The sequence below is a fragment of the Oryctolagus cuniculus genome, chromosome 19, assembly GCF_051225735.1.
Source record: "Oryctolagus cuniculus isolate XC-2025 breed Fujian yellow rabbit chromosome 19, ASM5122573v1, whole genome shotgun sequence".
NCBI classification, from domain to species: domain Eukaryota; kingdom Metazoa; phylum Chordata; class Mammalia; order Lagomorpha; family Leporidae; genus Oryctolagus; species Oryctolagus cuniculus.
Genome location: NC_142885.1, coordinates 42,512,204 through 42,524,502, shown reverse-complemented (window position 1 = coordinate 42,524,502; position 12,299 = coordinate 42,512,204). Strand labels below are relative to the sequence as shown.

At 49.1% G+C, this 12,299-nt stretch overlaps 1 protein-coding gene and 1 non-coding gene across 6 annotated transcripts in view; both read left to right on the top strand.

Annotated features, from left to right (window-relative positions):
* Positions 1 to 12,299, top strand: part of SRCAP (Snf2 related CREBBP activator protein) — a 47,467-nt gene that overhangs the window by 8,160 nt on the left and 27,008 nt on the right. For all 5 annotated transcript variants that reach the window (XR_016225860.1, XM_070064861.2, XM_070064857.2 and 2 more), the window contains exons 5-16: positions 1,622 to 1,807; positions 2,038 to 2,178; positions 5,034 to 5,256; positions 5,372 to 5,646; positions 8,486 to 8,576; positions 8,694 to 8,783; positions 9,398 to 9,586; positions 9,672 to 10,003; positions 10,098 to 10,275; positions 11,168 to 11,304; positions 11,526 to 11,695; positions 11,819 to 12,011. Coding sequence is in view for 4 of the 5 variants with exons in the window: in XM_070064861.2 (XP_069920962.2) it covers positions 1,622 to 1,807; positions 2,038 to 2,178; positions 5,034 to 5,256; positions 5,372 to 5,646; positions 8,486 to 8,576; positions 8,694 to 8,783; positions 9,398 to 9,586; positions 9,672 to 10,003; positions 10,098 to 10,275; positions 11,168 to 11,304; positions 11,526 to 11,695; positions 11,819 to 12,011 (2,205 nt within the window). In the remaining variant the exon portion in view is untranslated. The remainder of the gene's footprint in view (positions 1 to 1,621; positions 1,808 to 2,037; positions 2,179 to 5,033; positions 5,257 to 5,371; positions 5,647 to 8,485; positions 8,577 to 8,693; positions 8,784 to 9,397; positions 9,587 to 9,671; positions 10,004 to 10,097; positions 10,276 to 11,167; positions 11,305 to 11,525; positions 11,696 to 11,818; positions 12,012 to 12,299) is intronic.
* LOC127487917 (small nucleolar RNA SNORA30/SNORA37 family) lies at positions 8,275 to 8,402 on the top strand. The gene has a single exon (XR_007915195.1). It is a non-coding gene; the product is annotated as a small nucleolar RNA SNORA30/SNORA37 family (small nucleolar RNA).

Here is a 12,299-nt window from a genome sequence, read left to right as displayed (position 1 = left end):
GGGGCAACCGGGACAGAATCCGGTGCCCCAACCAGGACTAGAACCCGGTGTGCCGGCACCGCAAGGCGGAGGATTAGCCTAGTGAGCCGCGGCGCCGGCCTAAGGTGGAGTCTTAACCTACTCTGCCACAGCGCCAGCCCCTCAAATGCTTTTTAAAGAAAAAAATTTTTTTTAATTTATTTTTTATTTTTAACAGGCACAGTTAGAAAGAGAGAGAGAAAAAGGTCTTCCTTCCGTTGGTTCACCCCCCAAATGGCCGCTATGGCTGGCACTGCGCTGATCCAAAGCCAGGAGCCGGATGCTTCCTCCTGGTCTCCCATGCAGGTGCAGGGACCCAAGCACTTGGGCCATCCTCCACTGCCCTCCCAGGCCACAGCAGAGAGCTGGACTGGAAGAGGAGCAACTGGGACAGAATCCGGCGCTCCAACTGGGACTAGAACCTGGGGTGCCGGTGCCACAGACGGAGGATTAGCCAAGTGAGCCATGGTGCTGGCCAGTGAATTTTTTTTAAGATTCATTTTTTTAGGATCAGTGCTGTGGCATGGGTTGAGCTGCTGCCTGTGATGCCAGCAACCCATATGGGAGCTGATTCTAAATGTGGCTGCCCCACTTCCTGTCCAGCTCCCCACGAATGTGCCTGGGAAAGCAATGGAATATGGCCTGAGTGCTTGGGCCCCTGTACCCACATGGGAGACTTTAGAAGAAGCTCCTGACTGTTGGCTCCAGCCTGGCACAGTCACAGCCATTGTGGCCATTTGGGGAGTGAACCAGTGGATGGAAGACCTCTCTCTTGTAACTCTACCTTTCAAGTATGTCAGAATAAGCCTTTAAAAAAGGTTTATTTATTTGAAAGAGTTACAGAGAAACAGGGAGATTGACAGATCATCCATCTGCTGGTTCATTCCCCAGGTGGCAGCAAACAGTGAGGGCTGGGCCAGAGCAAAGCCAGTAGCTTCTTCCAGGTCCCACATGGGTGACAGGGGCCCAAATACTTGCTGCTTTTTGCAGGCCATTAGCAAGGAGCCAGATCAGAAGTAGAGCAACTGGGGCACGAAGCTGCTCCCATATGGGAAGCCAGCATTATAGGCCCTGGCTTAACCTATGCCAGAGTGCCGGCCCCAACCGTTAATTTTTTCATGTATAATTTTGCAGTGTTTTTGTAATAATATGCAAATAGGATTGTATAGCATATTTCTAAGTTTAATACAGCATGAGCATGCTCTAAGTAGAATTCTTCAGTGATGGTGGATCTTCGTATCTGCAATGAAGGATGAAACATCCGCTCTTTGCCTCTCTGGGGAGCTCCCTTTGGGATCTGTTTTCTCAAGATTTGCCTGTTTATGTGATGTAGGGATCATATGAAATAATGAAAAGCATGACGTCTGGTGTCTGGAGTATTTAGACTTGGTTATTGATTCCTAGCTCTTACTTCTTTCAGAGAAATCACTGTGTCGCTGATTTCTTTCATCTGAAGAGAGCATAGTACCTATTTGTAGGGTTGGGATGTGGACTAGACACAGGCGTCAGACAATCAGCCTGGTTGGTGCCGAGGAAGCCAGCTGGGCAGTGAGGTGGAGTAAGTGTGCAGAAACTGTCGGCTGACCTAGCTCTTCCTCCTCAGGAAGCCGAGATTGAGACTCGGATTGCTGAGCTGCGGAAGGAGGGTTTTTGGTCACTGAAGAGGTTGCCCAAAGTTCCAGAGCCCCCTCGCCCCAAAGGCCACTGGGACTACCTGTGTGAAGAGATGCAGTGGCTGTCTGCTGACTTCGCTCAGGAGCGCCGTTGGAAGAGGGGTGTGGCCCGGAAGGTAGGGCCCCACTGGGTCACCTTTCATTTCCTTTTCTAATGTGCGTTCCCTTGATGGGGCATTAGTGGGAAGGGAACTGAGTAGAATGGTGCAGAGTGCTTTTTGATGCCCATAGTATCACGAGGCAAGCTGCAACATCTCAAATTTCTTGACCTTGATTATTTTCTTGGTATTTGGGTGGGTGAGAGGTCTGGCTTTGAGTGTTTCCATGCTCGTCTTTGTTCTAATAGGTGGTGCGCATGGTGATCCGGCACCACGAGGAGCAGCGCCAGAAAGAGGAACGGGCCCGGAGGGAGGAGCAGGCCAAGCTTCGACGAATTGCTTCCACCATGGCCAAAGATGTCAGACAATTCTGGAGCAACGTGGAGAAAGTAGGCAGTAGGGAGTGGAAAAGGGAGATGGACCTGGGTTAGGTTGGTGGTTGGCACGGTTTAGGAAGGATCACAGCTCCTTGAGAGTGAATTTACAATTTGAAATGACTCTAATGATATTTCTGTTGTGCTTTGGATCTTTCTAGCAATGAATGCTGTGAAAAAGGAAATGTAGTGGCCAAATGTGGGCCTTTGGGGATGAACAGTACTCCTTAACCCCTCTAGGCACCTGTTTGCAGGGTTCTCCTAAAGTGTATTTGTGTCATCTCACTGACTTATGCCAATAGTTTGTGTTGTCTGTATGTTAGGACAGTTGTCTCTTGGTATCCAAGGGCAGTTCCTGTGCTCCCCGTCTATGGACACCAAAATCCAAGGATGCTGAAGTCCTTTATATGAAGTTGTGTAATGTTTACATAAAGCCCATGCACATCTGCAAATTTTGAATTACTTACAGATTATATATGATAATGGAGGTGTTACTTTGTATTGATAGGAAATAATGAAAAACTGGACCTGTTAAGTACAGATTCACTTTTTATTTTTTAAAGATTTTTATTTGTATTTATTTGAGAGCTAGAGTTACAGACAAGAGTAGAGACAGAAAGATCTTCCATCTGCTGGTTCACTTCTCAAATGGCCACAATTGCTAGAGCTGGGCCAATCTAAAGCTAGGAGCTTCTTCTAGTCTCACACGAACGTGCAGACGTGCAGGCGTCCAGGCACTTGGGCTGTCTTCTGCTTTCCCAGCACATAGTAGAGAGCTGGATTGGAAGAGGAGCAGCCAGGACTAGAACCAGCATCCATTTGGGATGCCAGCGCCATAGGCAGAGGCTTAGCCTGCTATGCCACAGTGTCAGCCTCCAGATTCCAGTTTTTAAGTCAATGAGATTTTCCTTTAAAAACTTTTTTTTTAAAAATATATTTGAGAGGTGGAGAGAGCTCTCCCAGTCTTTTTTAAAGTCAATGAGATTGTCCTTTAAAATTTTTTTTTTTTTTTATGTAATTGAGAGATGGGAGAGAGAGATTGCCCATCTGTTCGTTCACCCCCTAAATACCTGCAGCAGACAGGGTGAGCCAGTCTGAAGCCAGGAAGCAGGACTCAATTTAGGGCTCCCATATGGGTGACAAGGACATAAGTAATTGAGCTATGAGCTGCCACTTCAGGGTGTACATTAAGAAGCTGACATCAGGGCCGGCACCGCGGCTCACTAGGCTAATCCTCTGCCCTGCGGTGCCGGCACACCGGGTTCTAGTCCCGGTCGGGGCGCCGGCTTCTGTCCCGTTTGCCCCTCTTCCAGGCCAGCTCTCTGCTGTGGCCAGGGAGTGCAGTGGAGGATGGCCCAAATGTTTGGGCCCTGCACCCCATGGGAGACCAGGATAGATACCTGGCTCCTGCCATTGGATGAGCACGGTGCGGCGGCCACTGGAGGGTGAACCAACGGCAGGAGAAGACCTTTCTCTCTCTCTCTCTCTCTCTCACTGTCCACTCTGCCTGTCAAAAAAATAAATAAATAAAATAAATAAATAAATAAAAATAATAATAAAAAGAATCTGACATCAGAAGCAGAGCTGGGAGTTAATCCCAGGTACTCTGTTAAGGGATGTGGGCATCATAAGTGGTCTTTCTCTCTCTCTCTCTCTTTTTTTTTTTTTTTTTTTTTTTTAGTTTATTTGTTTATTTGCGACAGAGTCACAGAGAGAGGGAGAGACAGAAGGAGGTCTTCCATTCACTAGTTCACTCCCCAAATGGCCACAATGGCAAGAGCTGGGCCAATCCTATGCCAGGAGTTTCCTCTGGGTCTCCCACATGGGTGCAGGGGCCCAAGCACTTGGACCATCTTCCACTGCTTTCCCAGGTTATTGGCAGGGAGCTGGATCACAAGTGGAGCAGCTGGTACTTGAGCTGGTACCCGTATGGGATGCCGGCGCCTCAGATGGAGGCTTAACCTACTATGCCACAGCACTGGCTGCCTACAAGTGGTCTGTCAACCATCCTATATTTCTGGGTTTCACATATTTTCAACTTGTGGCTGTTTGGCTCTGTAGATGTGGAACCCCACTTCAGACGGCTTGCTTTCTTTAAGATCTGTTTTATTTATTGAAAGAGTGATAGAGAAAGAGAAGAGACAGAGAACTTCCATCCGCTGGTTCATTCCCCAAATAGCCATGATGGTCAGGGCTGGACCAGGATGAAGCCAAGAGCTCCATCTGGGTCTCCCAATGGGTGACAGGGTCCCAAGTGCTTGGGCCATCTTCTGCCTTTTCAGGCACATTAGTTGGTATCTCGGTTGGAGGTAGAGCAGCCAGGGCTCTAACTAGTGTTCTGATATGGGATGTTGGCATGCCAGCATTGTGGATTGTGGCTTCATATGCCACAGGCTGGTCCCTAGTTTTGTTTTGTACATCCTTGACTTTTTTTTCTGCTAGGGGTACTTCTCTCCTGTTTGGCACGTGGGGGTACCTGTTTATTTTACCCTTTAGCTCTGAATGCATTGGTAGGGCTTTCCCAGCTGCCTGATGCTGAGCTAGCTCTTCTCTGCCTGTGCTCCCCTGTGCTTTCCTCAGAAGCACGCTGTCGCACTCTTGAGATTGTTTAACCCTTCCTTCCTGATACCCCAGCCCAGAGAGCCTGGCAAAGGCCTCCCTAAACCTTAGGTGACAAAATGCATAGTTTTTTTTTTTTAAAGATTTAATTTTTTATTTGAAAGTGCTACAGAGAGTGAAGGAGAAACAGAGATTTCCATTCATACGGGCTCATGTGGGGTGCTGGCATTGCAGGCAACATCTTAATCCTCTGTGCAGCATTGCTGGCTCTAGTAAATGATTATTGTAATGACGAGACATAACTCTGGCAGGTGGTGCAATTCAAGCAACAGTCGCGACTTGAGGAAAAGCGCAAAAAAGCCTTGGATCTGCACCTGGACTTCATTGTTGGGCAAACTGAAAAATACTCGGACCTTCTGTCTCAGAGCCTCAACCAGCCTCTGCCCTCCAGCAAAGCTTGTTCTTCTCCTTGCCTTGGCTCTTCCTCAGCTGCCTCCAGTCCTCCACACCCGGCTTCCCGGCTGGATGAGGAAGGTGTGTGTTCTCTTTGGTCCTGTTACTTGTCCCCATGTACCCTTTCCAGAGCTGAAAAACCCACCCTGTGGCTTGCAGGGCCCGTGGACTTTGTGACCTTGTTCTCCTGCTATAGATGGGGACTTCCAACCCCAAGAGGAGGAAGAGGATGATGAGGAGACGATTGAGGTTGAAGAACAACAGGAAGGCAATGATGCAGAGACCCAGAGGCGTGAGATTGAGCTGCTTCGACGTGAGGGAGAACTGCCATTGGAAGAGCTGCTGCGCTCGCTCCCACCTCAGCTGCTGGGCGGGCCTTCCAGCCCCTCCCAAACTCCCTCATCTCATGATAGTGACACCCAGGATGGACCTGAGGAAGGTGGTGAAGGAGAACCTGTTCAAGAGTTGGAGGTATAGGCAGGGGTGGCGGGGAGGGTTCCAAGTGGGAGCAGAGGATGAGGTTCCGCATCCCAAGTACTGGGCTGTGAGGCTGGTAGTGGTTTCTAGGCGTCCTCCCTTATTGACAACAGGGCTCTCACTTGAAGACGGCTAAGGAAGAGTGTGGGCTTGGAGCAAGTTGTAGCCTGCAGTTGGCAGAGTTTCCAGTGCTGTAGTAGAAGAGTATATTGGACCCTTGAGGTGGCTGTGTGGTCTTTTTTTCTTTCTTTTATTTATTTATTTATTTATTTATTTATTTTATTTATTGGAAAGGTGGAGTTACAGAGAGGCAGAGGAGGCAGAGATGTGGGTGCAGGGGCCCAAGCATGTGGGCCCTCTTTGGCTGCTTTTCCCGGGTACATAGCAGGGTGCTTGATCAGAAGTGGAGCAGCCTGTCCTCCAATGAGCGCCCATATGTGATGCTGACACTATAGGTAGAGGCTTTACCAGCTATGCCACAATGCTGGCCCCAGAAAAATGTTTTGAAAATATAATGGTTGGCCGGCGCCACAGCTCACTAGGCTAATCCTCCGCCTTGCGGTGCCGGCACACCGGGTTCTAGTCCTGGTTGGGGCACCGGATTCTGTCCCGGTTGCCCCTCTTCCAGGCCAGCCCTCTGCTGTGGCCTGGGAGTGCAGTGGAGGATGGCCCAAGTGCTTGGGCCCTGCACCCGCGTGGGAGACCAGGAGAACACCTGGCTCCTGGCTTCGGATCAGCGCAGTGCGCCGGCTGCGGAGGCCATTGGAGGGTGAACCAACAGCAAAAGGAAGACCTTTCTCTCTGTCTCTCTCTCTCTCTCACTGTCCACTCTGCCTGTCAAAAAAAAAAAAATCATAATTAAATTGATCAAAACCAATGATAAAATTTTTTAAAAAATTTATGTATGTATGTATGTATTTATTAGAAGAGTTACAGAAGGAGAGGCAGAGAGAGAGAGGTCTTCCATCTTCTGGTTCACTCCCCAATTGGCCACAACAGCAGGAGCTGTTCTGGTCCGAGGCCAGGAGCCAGGAGCTTCTTCCAGGTCTCCCACATGGGTGCAGGTGCCCAAGGACTTGGACCATCTTCTGCTGCTTTCCCAGGCCATAGCAGAGAGCTGGATTGGAAGTGGAGCCCCTGGGGCTCGAGCTGGCACCCATACAGCATGGTGACACCACAAGTGGCGGCTTTACCCACTGCACCCTAGCGCCAGCCCCATTGTGTGGGACTTAAGAAAATATTCTTGCCACTTCTGTGAAATGGCCTTGGTAGCTTCTTTACTGGCTTATGAGATTGGGAGCTGGGATGTTAACTTGAAAACTTTTCAAGACCTAAGTGCTGTTTCTGTATTTTTTTTTTTTTTAAGATTTTTGTTTTTTTCTTATTTGAAAGGTAGAATGACAGAGATTAAGAGAGAACACATTTTCTTCCATCCACTGGTTCACTGCTCCTGAATGGTCACTATGGCCAGGGCTGGGCCATGCAAAATGTAGGAGCCCAGAACTCCATCCAGGTCTTCCACATAGGTGGCAGGGGTCCAAGTTCTTTAGGGCATCTTCTGCTGCTTTCCCAGCAGCCAGGACTTGAACATGCTGCTCCGATATGGGATATGGACTTAATCCACTGCTGTAATGCTGACCCCTGTTTATATGTTTAAGTGGGGATAGTGTTTTCTTTCTCTTTTTTATTTGTAAATTGTATATTTGTATGTTTTAAAGGTGGAGGGGCTGGAAGTGGGGAAAGAGTTCTCATCCACTCGTTTACACTCTGCATGACCTGAGACAGCTGCTTCTGGGTCAGGCTGTAGTCAGTAGCCTAGAGTGCCATCTGTGTCTCCCATGAGGCTTGCAGGAACTCAAGTACTTGCCATTATCTGCTGCCTCCCAGGGTGTGCATTAACGGGATCAGAAGTAGAGCTGGGACTCCACCCCAAGCTATCTGATAATGGGGTATGGGCATCCAAAGTAGAAACTTAACAACTGTTTAAAATGCCTGTTCTTTGAGCTTTTCTTAATAAAAGTCTTTGTAAACCTGTGGTGCAGTGGGTTAAGCTGCCACCTGCAGCACCAACATCCCATATAGGCACCAGTTTGAATCCCAGCTGCTTTGCTTCTGATCCACCTCACTGCTGATGTACCTGGGAAGGCAGTGAAGATAGCCCAAGTCCTTGGGTCCATACCACCCATGTGGGAGACCTGGATGGAATTCCTGGCTCCTGGCTGCAGTCTGGCCCAAACCTGACCATTGCAGCCATTTGGGGAGTGAACCAGCAGATGGAAGAGTTCTGTCTCCCCTTATTTTGTCATTGTCATTTTCATATTTAAAATTCATTTGAAAGAGAGAGAGACACTGAGAGCTCTTCTATCCACTATTCACTCCTCAAATGGCTGCAATAGCTGGGGCTGGGTGAGGCTGAATCCAGATGCCTAGAACTCCATTCAGGTCTCCTACATGGGTGGCAGAGACCAAAGTCCTTGGGCCTTCTTCCATTACCTTCCCAGGTACATTAGCAGGGAGCTAGATTGGAAGTAGAGTAGCCAGTGCTTTGATGTGGAATGCCAGTGTGACAAGCTGTGGCTTAACCTGCTGTGGCTGTGTGGCAGTACTGATCCTGGGCCTCTGTTAGCACTTTCACAGGTCCTCTCCTAGGCAGTGGAGCCAGGATTTGGTAGCTGGTGCTGAGAGAAAACCCTTGATTGTATCTTTGCCCTGGACTGTACCAGTGGCAGTTGACACTCAATGGGACAGAGACCATTCTGTGACGTGTTATTCAGTATTATTTCTTTCTCCTGTTCCAACCTAAGACTCTCCCTTTTCATTGTCTGCCATTCAGGTGAAGGCTCCTCCTTCTGTCACACAGCGCAATAAACAACCTTGGCATCCAGATGAAGATGATGAAGAGTTTACTGCCAATGAGGATGAAGGTAAGCCCTGCTCTCTTTATTCTGTAGCCCGTTACCCCTTGAGTTAATTGTCTGGACCTGACCTTTCATGGTTTCCTGTGTGTATCTCCATTGATCCTGCTTCGTTCTCTTTCCTAGCGGAGGATGAAGAGGACACCATAGCAGCTGAGGAGCAGCTGGAAGGGGAGGTTGATCACGCCATGGAGCTGAGCGAGTTGGCTCGAGAAGGTGATACTCACCAGACCATTTACCGAACCTGTGGTTGGCATCTCCTCTGTGCAGGTTGTCAGGCGGCATAAGAGATGAATGGGGCATTGTTTTTTCACACTGCCCCAGTGGAACTCCAGCTGTAACGACAAAGTCAGACTGATAAATGATAGGTGACAAGTAGGGAGTGACAAGTAACGGCCATAGTGGCCACTTGGGGGGTGAACCAACAGAAGGAAGACCTTTCTCTCTGTCTCTCTGTCTCTCTCTCACTGTCTAACTCTGCCTGTCAAAAAACAAATGAGTGCTTATGGTGGAAGTTTGAACAGAGTGCTGTGGGAACTCAGTGGAGGGAGGAGCTATTTGAAGAGGATGTTGGTGCTGTTTGATCTGAACCTTGGATGCGAGGTTCACAGGGTGATAATGTTCTGAGCAGAAGGCTGCTCCCATGGTTCTAGCCCACATTACGGGCTTTGACTTTGTAGCTGCTGCTGAGAGTAAACTGCTTTGCATCCCCTCAGACCTGGGTCTAGCGGTGTCTTCAGAGACCTATGTAAAATGAACCGCACCATTCAGACCTCCCCTTCTCCTCTGTCTGGAGGCAAGCGGAAGTTTCTCCTTCATCTCTTCTCCAGGTGAGCTCTCTGTGGAGGAGCTGCTGCAGCAGTATGCAGGAGCCTATGCCTCTGACGCCTCTGTCCCCGGCTCAGAGAGCAGTGACGACGAAGAGGAAGAGGACATTGAGGTCAACAGCTCCGAGTGTGAAGCAGAGGGGGTCACGGAGACTGAAGAGGCTGCTCAGGATGAGTCCAGCAGTCCGTCAGGTGAATGTGCGCTCACGAGGCAGGGACAGGGAGGGCAGGCCTTGGAGGAGCCAGTGTGAGCTCTAAGAAGGGTCTCCTGCTTTAGACTCTGCAGAGGACCAGAGTGAGGAGGAGGAGGAGGAGCAGTCAGAGGAAGAAGAAACGAGCGGGAGTTCAGAATCGGAGGAGTCTGAGTCCGATGAGTCTGAGGATGCCCAGTCGCAGAGCCAAGAGGAGGAAGAGGAGGAGGAGGAGGAAGAGGATTTTGGGGTGGAGTACCTGCTTGCCCGGGACGAAGAGCAGAGTGAGGCAGATGGGGGTAGTGGGCCTCCTACCCCAGGGCCCACCACCACTCTGGGCCCTAAGAAAGAAATTACCGACATTGCTGCAGCAGCTGAAAGTCTACAGCCCAAGGGTTATACCTTGGCCACTACCCAGGTATATCTAAGACCTTCCTCATTTCTTGACTTTGCCATTTCTCGGTGACAGGTACCTCAATTCCACTGTGACACCTCTTTTTCCTCCCTGTCAGGTGAAGACACCTATCCCCCTGCTCTTGAGGGGCCAGCTCCGTGAGTATCAGCACATTGGGCTGGACTGGCTGGTTACTATGTATGAGAAGAAGCTTAATGGCATTCTTGCCGATGAGATGGGGCTGGGGAAGACCATTCAGACCATCTCCCTGCTTGCCCACTTGGCCTGTGAGAAAGGTAACTGGGCAGGGCCCTTCCTTTGAGCCCTCTTGGCCAGCTTTCTGAGAACTTACTTAGTGGTAGCTTCAGCTGTAGAAAAGTGAAATATTCACTACTTTTTTGGAAAAATATTTTATTTGAAAGAGTACCAGAGAGAGGGGGAGCTCATGAGTAGGGAGCTGGATCGGTATTGGAGCAGCCAGACTCCAACTGGTGCTCTGGTTTGGGGCACTATTGTTGCAGTTGGTGGTATAACCTGCTGGTACTACAACACTGCACATGTACACACACACACACAGTCTTTTTTAAAAAAGTAAAAGAAAAGTAATGGGAGGTGAGGTGAGGGGGCAGGGTAGAAAGAGATCTTCTGTTTGCTGTTTCACTTCTGAAATGACTGCAATAGTTAGAGCAATGCCCCCCCCCCCGCCCCCGCATTTTTAGGTTTACTTATTTATTTGAAAGAGTGAAAGAGTGACAAAGAGAGGGAAAGAGAGATCTTACATCTACCAGTTTACTTCTGAAATGGCTGTGACAGCCAGGTCTCTGCCAGGCTGTAACCAGGAGCCAGGAATTCTGTACTGGTTTCCCATGGGGTGGCAGGGTCCCAGAGACCCAGGCCATTCCCTGCTTTTCCAGGTGTGTTAGCAGGAAGCTGGACTCAAATTAGCGCTCTGATAATGGGATGCTGGTATCGCAGGCGGCAGTTTAACATGCTGCACCATGACACTGGCTCTGATGTCTACCCTGTTGTTGCTATTTTAGTAGCTTCCTTGACTTTGTTCATTAATTGTATGGAGAAGGTAGCGTGGGTGCTGGTATTAGGAAGGACCATTAGGAGGGCGTGGTCAGGGCTAGATCTGAGGAACTGGAGCCACATTTCCTTACTGTCTTTCATTCTTTTGCTAAACAGGTAACTGGGGTCCCCATTTAATAATTGTTCCCACCAGCGTGATGTTGAACTGGGAGATGGAGTTGAAACGTTGGTGCCCCAGCTTTAAAATCCTCACTTATTATGGAGCCCAGAAAGAGAGAAAGCTCAAACGACAGGTTCGATCTTCCACGTGGCCGTTTCCCCCTCACCAGCGCCTCCTCTATCTTTCAGCCCATTCATCAGAAGTGTTCCTTTCTCTCTCTTGTTGCCCCATTCTTCTACTGCTACTTCATTTCTCCAGCCTGATTTTCTGTCCCTTGACATCCTTGGCATCTGCTGTCTTTGCCCTCGTTCTTTTCATCATGCTATTGGCTGCTTTCTCTTTTTGATCCTTCAGGGCTGGACCAAGCCCAATGCCTTCCACGTGTGTATCACATCTTACAAGCTGGTGCTGCAGGACCACCAGGCGTTCCGCCGCAAGAACTGGCGCTATCTCATTCTGGATGAGGCTCAGAACATCAAGAACTTCAAGTCACAGCGCTGGCAGTCACTGCTTAACTTTAACAGGTAGAGAAGGGGATGGAATTGTTGACCTGAAGACTGAGATCCTGGGTTGAGGAATGTATCAAGGATGTGCAGAAGGTTGGGAACTTGCTGACCGTTCTCCTGGTTCACTCTGTCTCTTTGCAGCCAGAGGCGCCTGCTCCTGACAGGAACTCCCTTGCAGAACAGCCTCATGGAGCTGTGGTCCTTGATGCACTTTTTGATGCCTCATGTCTTCCAGTCTCATCGCGAGTTCAAGGAATGGTTCTCTAACCCCCTAACTGGCATGATTGAGGGCAGCCAAGAATACAATGAAGGTCTAGTCAAACGCCTCCACAAGGTAGGGCCTGCAGCAGTTTGTTGGGAGTTCAGAACAACAGAGAACTAAGGGCAATGCCGAATAAACACTTGGGTAGGAGGAAGTTGGTGCTTAATCCAGTTGTCTTGGTGTTCCAGGGACTAACCAGTTCCCCAGTGGATTGACTTCACTTTGGTCTTTCTTCTTGTTTTCTTTTCTTTCTTTTTTTTTTTTTTAAAGATATATTTATTTATTTGAAAGCAGAGTTACACAGAGAGAGGAGAGGCAGAGAGAGAGAGAGAGTCTTCCATCTGATGGTTCACTCTCTAG